This window comes from Triticum aestivum, chromosome 7D, assembly GCF_018294505.1.
Source record: "Triticum aestivum cultivar Chinese Spring chromosome 7D, IWGSC CS RefSeq v2.1, whole genome shotgun sequence".
Taxonomy (NCBI): Eukaryota; Viridiplantae; Streptophyta; class Magnoliopsida; order Poales; family Poaceae; genus Triticum; species Triticum aestivum.
In genome coordinates, this window is record NC_057814.1 from 47,341,649 (window position 1) to 47,352,261 (window position 10,613).

Consider the following 10,613-nt stretch of genomic DNA (forward strand, 5'->3'; position numbering starts at 1 on the left):
AATGCGGTGGGGGTTGACAGATTATTCACGGATTTGGCTGGAAGCGTAGACCAGTCCAAGAACTGAAATCTCCACGCCTGAAGGATGCAACCGCGAGCAGCCTCCTACTAAAAATATTGCTCGGATGATGGCAGCATATGAAGGTCGCTGAATAAGTTGTGTTCCATCAAAATAACTGCCATCTCTATTGTCGCGATCAAACCAGCGGCATTTCAATCATTCTGTTTGAATCAGACTTCACATCTCAGCATTGATCCTTGCACGTTGCATCAGGTTCCACGGGTGTTTTCTTTTCTAAAAAATTTAGCAATCGACGCACTACTCCGAGAGAGTTGTGTTGCACAGGAGGACACGGATCCATCAAACAAGGAACATGTACTATTCATTCGTAATAACAAGGTGGAAAATAAGCTGATGTGGAACAATTCGGCACAATCTCTTAACAACATTAAGCTCAAATCCAGAACAGATTCACTGGACCATGGCATCAGAGCTCCCGGCCGCGAGAATGTCGAGGAGCGAGTTCTGGGGCTCCATCTCCTCATGCCACAGTGGCAGCTTGTCGCCAGGATGGAAGCTCCTCTTCACGCCCTCCTCATTTATCTGACCAATACTCTCAAATCAGTATGGCCAAGCAAAACAGACAAGATTTTTCAACAAAAAAAGACGGGACATAAGAAACATCTAGGCACAGTTTTGGTGTCAGCCTATTCCAAATTATAGTGTCAGCAGATATTTGGTTTCAAGATTTTTACCGGTCTCTTTTTAAGAAACACATCACACGAGACCAAGTCAAATATTGGTTTTCCTTTTGAGTTATGATGACTGGTTTGGTTTCTAAAGCAATCACAAGAGACACCATGCCAGGTTGTATCATCTTTATGTTGTAGAAATAAAGTCCATTCAAATCAGCAAGTTCAAGTTTCTATGTATTTATGAACCAAAAGAAACCAAGCATGGAATTTGTATGAAAAGAGCACTTACAGTAACGGTGCGAACAACCCCTCCACTAGCACCATCACGTGCAATAGCAAGGGAAACCACCTTCACCACAAACTTCTGTTAAGACAAGGATGAGAAGAACATGTTAGGAGACGCTGGATGTTTCCGCCCAACGATTCACGACTAATATACAATCAATATTACAAAGTACTTTTTCAATGCTAAGTATGCACCAAACTGACAGAAGAGACATCAGAAAGCTTTATTCCACTTTAAGGAAATATAAGAGCACCATTTCAAATCCCAACTACAATAAAATAAGGATGATAGACACAGAATGAGAAATGAACATAGCTTTAGACTGGACTGTGCCTACGCATTAAACAAGCTATGTCCCATAATCCGTTTTTTAGCAGAAAAGATCACCGAATACTCTCTAGTTCTTCAGAAGAAACTAAATGACATACCTCAGCTTCTTCCTGGGTCATCCCCTCTTTCCATTCATGATCCATCAATCCATACAGATAGCTGGAACCAGATCCTGAAAAAGGTCAGGGATAACATAGAAGTATAAGAACCAGCACCTGGTATAGCGTACAGCCTTACACTAAAGCTGGATTAGCACAATTGTGTGCTCAGTGTTTCTCAGCACTCAGCAGAGCCAGGTTGCAGTCAACCAGGATAAGTGTGATTAACAGAGTGCACAAGGTTTGTTGCAAAAGAGTACTCTACTCAAGGATGTCAATTTATAGGCAAGGAATGATGCACTTCTACAGTTCTGTTGGGGGACCTTACCTCCAATTGCGAATGGTTGCCTCAGAATCGTTCCACCAAGAGGGACTGAGTAAATTTGGCCTCCCTCATACTTATCCCATCCACCAACTATCATTCCAGCTTGTAACATGCTCTGGCAATGATAACAAATATCAGAAAGGACATGCTGTGTATCAAGAAGGTGAGCATTCTTGTGATGGCTACAAAAGACATACCTTGTTCTGATAGGCCAGCAACCTAACCAAGTTGGATGCGACTTTCACGGTAGCTGGTTGCCCAAGCTGAATTCTGTACAAGGAGGACAGATTTAACATCAGCTAACTTGCAAATCAAACACTCAACTGACTGCAATCATATTGACAATTGAAATTTAAGTTCTATTTAATTTATACAGTGCCATCCTACTCTGATTTAGAAGCAAAAAACTGTGTTTTGCACAGAGTACTTACGTGTGTTGGTGGAGAAAATAGCGCACATAATCTGAAATAACTTGTGTATCAGCAGCCTGCAAGATAATGAGAGGCATGCTACATGTGAGACATAGATCTTATGAACAGAAAAATGGGATATGTGACTATAAAAAATTAAAGCAGCCGATGAAAACTTATGACAGTGTTATAACTGAAGAGGTCAACTCTCCAAGAAGAATAGCAATGATAAGGCAACTACAAAATGGCACGGAAAAGCTAAATACAAAATCTTGTCTTGATAGCTTTTGTTTGTTTTGTTTATTGTCAACACCAGCAATTAAACATACCCTACTCATTGAATTAGAGAATAATTAAGAAATGAATGTAAGATTAACTTATGAGTTTACATCGGTTGCTCAAACAACTTAATGTCACAATAACACGTGATAACAACATGGGAATGTGACCAATCTTGAACATAAATAGGAACACTTACAGATCCAGAACGGCAGACATAGACATTATCAGTGAGCTGACTAATCTTGTCCGAAGCACGGTTTGCCACATACATTCCTGCGGATTAAGACCAGGGAACAACACATATTACGTTAAGGAAATAAATCCAGAGAGCAAAACAGATCAATGCTAGCTTTCATTCAATTCAAGCATAAGCATTTAGACTTTGCACCAGTAAGGGAGGCATGCTGTCCAGTAGCTCAACAAGAACATGCTCAGCAATTCACAGTGATACAAGGTTCCAAATGGAGAAAGAAAACACGGCACAGAACCCCTCAAACAAAAGGAGGCACGCACATACTCTAGCTCTCACGGCCCCAGTAACAACTATCCTAGCAAACCCCTGGTTAGTTTGCATCCAATTCTATGGAAGCAAAGCCAGGCTTGTCCATGGAACTTGGTATTCCCCATATACGCAACAGCACTTGGAGTTGGAGGTCTCATTTGCTGAACCAGACATGGGGTCGAACTCCTAAACCCAAGAGGCACATCTTTCCTCCAACATTACATTAATCACGATTTCCCCTGATCTCGCAACTAGATTATACCAGGGAAAAAGTACTGAATTAGGAGAGGCGTCACACAAAACATCGTCAGGCATGTTGTCTAGTAGCTCGGTAAGAACATGCTAAGCAGTCGATTTGTTTGCGTCTAATTCTCACTGCTCCAATGATAACTACTAGTATTCTTTTTTTTTAAGGTAAACAGTGAGAGAGTCTCTCACTGCGTCATTTCAATTAAATAAAAGGAGGACAGTACACAGAGTAAATTACATGTAGACTAGCCCATGGGGGGAGAGTGGAGGGGGGGGGGGGGGGGGGGGGAAGAGTACAGCAAATTATTGAAAAGAATCTACAAAGCTAGCAATGAAGGGCTTGTGTTTGTCCTTGACTCTCTAATTCTGGTAAACCCCAGACTCGTTTGCATCTACTAATTCTATGGCAAGAAAACAAGGTTTGTCCATGAAATTTGGAGTTTCGCATATATGTAACATAACAGTAGTTGGAGCTCTGATTTGCTGAACCACACATGGTGGTACTCCCAAAGCTAAAGCTAAAGGGCGCATCTTCCCCCTAATAATTAATAATTAGATTACTCCTGTCAACTGCAAACACGGACGATTTCCCCTGATCCCGCAGCTAGATTATACCAGGTGAAAAAATACTGAATCAGGAGAGGCGTCACATAAAACATGGCGACAGCAGCAGCTGCATCCCTCGGTTTCCCCCCGCGATCTACGAGCTGAATCAGGCCTGCGACGCGCCATCTCCGACACAAACCTAACCGCTAATCCATCCAGGGGGGAACCAAAGCGAATCAAGAGGTCGGAGGGGGGAGGGGGCGTACCGGTGCTGGTCCTGGAGTCGGCGGCGAGGACGACGCCGCCGGCGTAGCAGACCCCGACGATGGTGGTGCCCATGCGGTGCTCGCCGTCGGTGGGCGCGTCGGCGGAGGAGGGGCCGCCCATGAGCGAGGAGGCGGCGTCCATGGCGGCGGAGACCGGCGAGAGCGGCTTCCGCGGCGAGCGAGCGAGCGAGATTTGGAGCGGCGTTGTTTGTGCGTGCTGTGACTGCTGTCTTCTTTGGGCTCAAGAAAGAAAGGAAGGAAGGAAGAGGAAGCGAGACGCGTCGGGGGTTCGGGGCCGAGGTGTCTGGCTGGGTCGGAGTCGGGCCGGAGCGTCCGTCCGGGTCGGGGCGGGTCGCGGTGCGGCTCAGCGGGTCGTAGGAGTTCCAGCTCGGCTACAACCAAGCCTCTCCTCCGACTACAGACAGGATCGCCTTCCTCTCCTTCGGCATTTTCGTGTGTATCCACCCAAATTGACACCGATTTACAGCAAGTGGTTCAAATTTTCTCTCTTCCAACCAAACTTGTTTCGCGACCGCGATACCGCTGCGCATGTCAAGGAACGGAATCCAATTTTTTCAGGTTCGGAAAAGGAAAAGGAGCAAAATGCTCGTAGCATGTCCTTGATTCGCAGTCCGTAGAACCAAACTATATATCTCCTCCACTAGATTCTGATCATCCAGGCAAGGAGAACCAAGCACATGCCACACATCATATGTCATCGTATTACATAATAATCAGACTAACAACAGCATCCAGCTACTGACAACAGCCATTAAACAGATTATCAAGCAAGGCGTGCCACTAAGTTCGATCACGGGCTTCATCACAACAAAGGACGAAAAAAAGTTCACGCGCTTGCGGACATAATATGTACAATGTTATGTTACAGCCATGATTCCTTGTAAACTGAAAAAGATATCGCGGTCCAAGTACTACAAGTTTCTGTGGGGCTTCGCCGGTTCGAATAACCGTCTTGGGTACCCATGGTTCTGATGCCTGCCTGCTGCTAAAGCGGAGGAGTGCTACTCCTTGAACCCGAAATCATCGAATATCCCCTGAAAGTTGAAGACGGAGCCTGTTAGTCCTCTCGAATGTGTTTCGAGCCTTGCAACAGCGGATCGTATAGAACATATATATTCCAACATCCACAAATATGCCTGTGGGCATTTTCTACTTTAGGTAGAACAGTTGATTGCTGAAAGAGTGAAAAGCTAACCTCAGCATCATTTATCCCATATGCAACACAATAGTGTTCCTGGAAACAGATAATGTAATGCACCAGAGATCAGAAAAGCACATACATTAGCAACGATATTTGTATGGGAAACAGGATTCCTCGACTGATGGTAAATTACCTGCATCATATGCCACTCCTCAAACTCATCAAACAATTCTAGCCGCTCAATCCTGCAACCATTCAGTTCCGTGAGTTACGGCGGCAACAAAACCAAATACATGCAAAGTCACATAAACCGGAACTTAACCCCTTTTGTCAGTATCATATTGTAAACACTATGGAGTGATAAAATTTATTTTTCAGAGACTATCAGAAACATTACCTACGCCTTTCTCCACTGTCGATGAAATCATTGTATATTTTCAGCATATCCCTTGCAACAGCTCTCTGAAAAATCAAACCTAAGATTCCAGAAAAGAATTTCTATATTGTAGTTTCAGTGTTAATCAAATGTATACCTTCCATCCATGATCGAGAAAAAGTTTTTCCTTGTGACCTAAGGTTGGTGTAGCATTTATGCCAAGGAGAGGGCACCCTCTACTCTGCATTAGTAGCACAACAGGAAGTGTTAAGTTATGAATCAGTGCTACAGATGAAGTGGCAGATACCTCAGTGATGGAAGGTATACATTTGATTAAGATGCAAGAGCACCATCTATTTTCATTCATACGAGTAAGATGTACTCGGTCAATTGAGATACTAAAACAAATAGATTCATATATTTGATCGCACACTCAACATGGGAATTGACTTTAAACCGAACAGTTCCCATCATGTTGCAATTTTAGTTTGCCTTCTCACTCTTCAGTTATGGATACAATAACACCATATGCTCTCTCCTTTAATTGCCATACAGCTACCACCAATCTTTCCATAGTTTTAAAACGATTTAATAGCCATTACATAGGTTGTGGTGAATGAATCACAGCAAAGGCCGCAACTTACATTTGTTCAAGTGAGATCCCTAAATAATCTACCTGACAACTTCCACACTCAGTTGCAGACCTCGTTGAGTGTCAAGATATTAATTAACCGATATGATATTTTTTATTATAAGATACATGTTCCTCTTATTAACAAAAAGGAGGTCTCTTGATCACCGGAAACACATAACTGAACTCAAGCTATTTCTTTGTTGTCGTCAAATTAGCTGAACTTTATCATAGAAATAGAAATGGTATTCAAGCATATATTTCCTACATAAAACAATATACCAAAATTTTCAACCATTCCTCAAGACAAATGGTTCATGCACCACAGTGAAAGTGCGAAACACAGGTAAAAAGGTACCTCAAGATTCCTAATCATTTGCTCCCCAAATGCATCATCTGGATGGATCTGCATCAACGTAGGAGTCAACAGTGCCAAAAGCTAACAAATATAAGGGTGCAAAAGAATACATCAATGAGAGAATTGTTCAACCTGCTCATATAAGAAAAAAATTGCACTGGAGAACTTTTCGGATGCCCAACTAACAATTGCATCGGTTGAAGTTGGATCTAAGTAAATTAGAACACACTCTGCAATTATAAAGGTCGGCAAGCTGATGACAACAGAAAGATTTATCAAAAGCTTGAAAAGCTGGCTTGTGATTCAAGTCAACAATGGAAATAACTCTGCAGCATAACTTCAAGCCAATCAAATTATCATTAGCAGATAAAATAGATTCTCATCCAAACTAATCCAAAAGTGAACCAAGATATGTTCAATAACGACGATAGAAAATCCTATTTTTCAGTTGATGTGACATTACGATTGTGCGTTAACATAAACATGACGTAAAATTTAGTTATAACATGTGAGCATCATGTAGGGTAGAAAATTTGATTAAGCTAACAGAACGTGGCCACTTTGTACAGCATAAAGGGACTAAAAAAATGAAGAGAACATAGGATGCATATAACATACCTTGGGTCCATTTCAGCCATGCGAATAACTGCGTCTAGCTTCGGTATATCACGAATATCAGCAGAAAATAGCTTGTAATTTGTACTTGTCACTTCACCTTTTTCTGAAATATTTGGCTACTGTCAATTATTGTGCAGGCACATGGAGAATGGAGAAATACCAAATTCAGTGACAAGGAATGATCACTTCAACAGTTCAACTTACAATTGTTAGAACTAAGACTGATACATTTTCTGCTCAAGTTCTAACAAAGGGAAATTTTCTTCCAGACAGAATGAAAGATGGAAGTATAACATAAACTTTCTCCTACAATAACCAACAGGCCATGCTTCCTACCATAAATCTAACTCACTATAAGCCAACACACGTCATGTTATAACCAATGGGAGTGCCTAATTTGAAAGAAACCTGGATAAATAAACCAAAAAATTAAAGCTGTCAAATTTGGTAGTGACTACAAAACAAAACAAAAATCATTCTTGCTTGTTGTTAACAATATTATATTTCTGGAAAAGATACATCAACCAAGATAACATGTGCACAAGATATGCAAAAAAAGGAATTGTGGTGGCATGAGTGGACAAGTTTAGAACATGTTTGGTTCAAGATTAATGTGCCACAGGTAAGCCCAAGCAGTGTGTAGAATGTGACAAACAAAATTGAAGCCACACGTATGGAAAAGGTTGGTAAATGATTGTGTCGGTGACACATGAACCATATGAGTAGCCAGCCACAACCATGACCAGAACCAAACACATGACACAGAAATTGTGGCAAATTGAATGCTCTTAGATGCACATAGGGCTAGGCAGGCAGTAGAAAACAATTAGAGTAATGAGAGAACTACCTATTGAAATAGAAGCATCAGGTCCTAATTTTTCTTTCATGTCATTATAGTGGTTGATGATGGCAGCCTTTTTGCTGGTTACCTGCAAAACATCAGAAGTTGTCAGAAATTACTTGCTTGTACAAAGATAAGAAGCTGGTGTTCAGAAGGAAGATACAATATATTAACGAGCATAGTAAAAAATTTACACAGAAATGATACTGTGTGGAGTAGTAAGATACACTTGAATACATAAAGCAAAAAACAAATCCATACCTCCTGAAAATCCAGCTCTACATAAAGGTATGGAGCAAGCCCTTCATCCTACAATAAAAATACAAGGCAGAAATAGAAATGGGTAAATCAATACTATAAAAGCACCATCTCAATTTATGTAGTTTGACCTTCATCGCTTCCTCCAACCAAAACAGAAAATAGTTCATCCACATGAATACTGGAACGCAGTCAGCTAGTTAATGACAATGAAGATGAAGGACACAGCGGATTTAGGTTTAGCTTAAATGTTTTGTGATGCATATTAAATGGGCCAGGAAATGGGTAGTAAGCAGCAACTCGTGAAATACATGAAACATGGAGTTAGGATACTAACCTGCAACTGGAAAAATGTCGTGTCAAAGCCAGCGCCAAGAGATAATATCTGTTTCCTCTTCTGATCATCACTGCCACTCCCAGCATTGAGGAACTGGAGCATAAGTTTCCTAAGAACAGACCAGCGGGCATAGTAGCCTTTGCGAAGTCATTTGAAGATAAAGAAATTAGAACCTTAACATGATTAGAACCTTAACATGACTTAAATTCAGAGAACCATATTAGAAATATATAGAGGCACTACGCACCACGATTGATTATTGGAGCCCTTTTTGTTGTCCGCCTAACAAAATGGTGCACGTAATCATCCTTCATGTACCCTTTGGTAACACAGGACCTGCAAATCAAGATGATCATGTCACATGGGTAACATATATAAGTCAGCCCCAAGTCTGCTCTGCACCTCAAGCACTTAACTTAACTACGAAGTGTCTATTATCTGCTAACCGCAATTCAGGCCGTCAATTGACTCGATTAAGAACGATCCATAGCACAAATAGAGTTTAGTTATACAGTCACATTTCTGTCTCACTGTATAATCCCTTGCAGAAAGGGGCCGGCCAAAAGGGGAATGGGAGAACAGATAAGCTAAGAGCAGATTTCATATGGAACTAGGACTGGCCAGCTAGACGAAACAGCATGGCGCACGAAGCAAACCCTGGCTGAAACGCTCCCGTGGCCTCGATCTGCCGCGACGGAAAGCGCGCAAGCACACGAGCTGAGCATCCGACGAGCTAGTCGAGCTCGTTCCTACAAATCACAGCCGCTACTACAGCAACGGAGAACGCACACGCGTGCTGGAAAGCAGTGGAAAATGAGGCGGAGCGACGCGGCGGGGTGGGGAAGGAAGGAAGGGGGGGGGGGGGGGGGGGGGGGGGGGGGGGGGGGCGTTACAGCTTGCTCGCCGCGGCGTCGTCGTTGGTGGCCTGCACGGCGGCCGGGCTGCTCCTCGCGGCGGCGATGCCGCCTCCCGCCTCCGCCTCCGCCGGCTCCATTCGGGCGGCGCGCGGATCGGCGAATCGGTCGGGCGCCGGCGGCAGGACGCGTCGGCGACGGGGCGACGGGATGAGAGCCGGTGCGGTGCTTGCACGAGAGGCGACAGGGGCCGGAGGAAGAGGAAACACGGGGACTGGTGGAGATGGGCCCCCGACCTAGCCTCCTGACGGATGTGGAGTTGGGCCGAAGGTTTTGCCCGTGTGCAGCCCAAATAACCACACAGGCCTCTGGACCAGACAACCACGGCTACAAAAAAACGAACTAACTAGAGAGCGCCTGTTCCCAGCCTCCCCAAGGGTCACTTGGGGGATGGGTGGCGCTCTCTCAACCGCCGCCGCATGTCGCATTCAGGACGCTTTCTCTGGGTTTTATTTTTTTCGGCATGCATTTTCGGCTTTTTAGATAGATTTTTGGCTTTTCGGTTTTTCACCGGTCTTCCTTAGATTTTGAATATAAAAATATTACGTGAAAAGACACATTTTCTTTTTTTCCCTTTTTCGCAAGAGGCAAGGATTTTGCTTCTGCGAGAGGCATGGTTTTGCTTCCGCGAGCCATGCCTCTCGGAAACAAAAAAACGTGTTTTCTCTTCTTTATTTCCTTCCGCGATAGGCACGGTTTTGCTTCCGCGTGCCTCTCGAAAATGGCTTTCGGAAAGGAAAAAAAGTGCTCTCGGTATGGTTTTTTTCGACCGATTTTTTCGTGAAAAAAAAGTGCGTCAAAACCTATCAACATAGGATCTAGTTTTGAATATCTCGACACGAGGAATCTAACGGTGAAAACGGTTCAAGATTTGGACACACGATTTAAGAGATAAATTGTTTTGAATAAACGGATCTACGGAAAGTAGGAAAACTCCCAGGTTGCGACAAGTGACGCACATGCAGCACGCCACTTGTCGCAAAATGGGGAGGTGGAAGTGATTGGAAGGACTACTCTTCAATTAGTGATTTCGGCCCCCTCAAAAAAAAATTAGTGATTTCGGACAACCAAAGTAGTCTTTGGACCAGAAATCTTCCTCACCCTTCAACGTCTATTAAGGTGAAATAAA

The 10,613-nt window shown here is 43.2% G+C and overlaps 2 protein-coding genes across 3 annotated transcripts; both read right to left on the bottom strand.

The window, feature by feature from the left end:
• Positions 1 to 269: 269 nt before the first annotated feature.
• LOC123164072 (proteasome subunit beta type-6) lies at positions 270 to 4,279 on the bottom strand. Its single transcript, XM_044581483.1, has 8 exons — positions 3,990 to 4,279; positions 2,623 to 2,699; positions 2,166 to 2,221; positions 1,932 to 2,004; positions 1,738 to 1,849; positions 1,410 to 1,483; positions 985 to 1,059; positions 270 to 603 (listed from the first exon to the last, which is right to left on the bottom strand). The coding sequence occupies exons 1-8, from the start codon at positions 4,129 to 4,131 to the stop codon at positions 472 to 474; spliced, it is 741 nt and encodes a 246-aa protein (XP_044437418.1). The 5' UTR covers positions 4,132 to 4,279; the 3' UTR covers positions 270 to 471.
• Positions 4,280 to 4,688: 409 nt separating this feature from the next.
• On the bottom strand, positions 4,689 to 9,727 carry LOC123164070 (leucine carboxyl methyltransferase 1 homolog). 2 transcript variants are annotated; one of them, XM_044581482.1, is made up of 13 exons: positions 9,464 to 9,727; positions 8,818 to 8,906; positions 8,571 to 8,707; positions 8,237 to 8,284; positions 7,982 to 8,063; positions 7,135 to 7,237; positions 6,649 to 6,769; positions 6,517 to 6,564; positions 5,685 to 5,768; positions 5,549 to 5,613; positions 5,345 to 5,396; positions 5,206 to 5,244; positions 4,689 to 5,044 (listed from the first exon to the last, which is right to left on the bottom strand). In XM_044581482.1, exons 1-13 carry the CDS (start codon positions 9,562 to 9,564, stop codon positions 5,012 to 5,014), a joined length of 1,002 nt encoding a protein of 333 aa, XP_044437417.1. In that variant the 5' UTR covers positions 9,565 to 9,727; the 3' UTR covers positions 4,689 to 5,011. The 2 variants fall into 2 exon arrangements, with proteins under 2 accessions (XP_044437417.1, XP_044437416.1); XM_044581481.1 differs by having other exon boundaries at positions 5,206 to 5,396.
• Between the last annotated feature and the right edge of the window lie 886 nt (positions 9,728 to 10,613).

What these genes read in the sequence shown, in the direction of transcription:
- LOC123164072 (XM_044581483.1), bottom strand. Translation starts at nt 4,131, where the DNA reads ATGGACGCCGCCTCCTCGCTCATGGGCGGCCCCTCCTCCGCCGACGCG. An exon ending in CGACTCCAGGACCAGCACCG is followed by an intron (nt 2,700 to 3,989) that starts GTACGCCCCCTC and finishes CTTAATCCGCAG; the next exon opens with GAATGTATGTGGCAAACCGT. An exon ending in ATGTCTGCCGTTCTGGATCT is followed by an intron (nt 2,222 to 2,622) that starts GTAAGTGTTCCT and finishes ATTATCTTGCAG; the next exon opens with GCTGCTGATACACAAGTTAT.
- LOC123164070 (XM_044581481.1), bottom strand. Translation starts at nt 9,564, where the DNA reads ATGGAGCCGGCGGAGGCGGAGGCGGGAGGCGGCATCGCCGCCGCGAGG. An exon ending in TAGAGCTGGATTTTCAGGAG is followed by an intron (nt 8,064 to 8,236) that starts GTATGGATTTGT and finishes GATGTTTTGCAG; the next exon opens with GTAACCAGCAAAAAGGCTGC. An exon ending in GACAGTGGAGAAAGGCGTAG is followed by an intron (nt 5,397 to 5,548) that starts GTAATGTTTCTG and finishes GAATGGTTGCAG; the next exon opens with GATTGAGCGGCTAGAATTGT.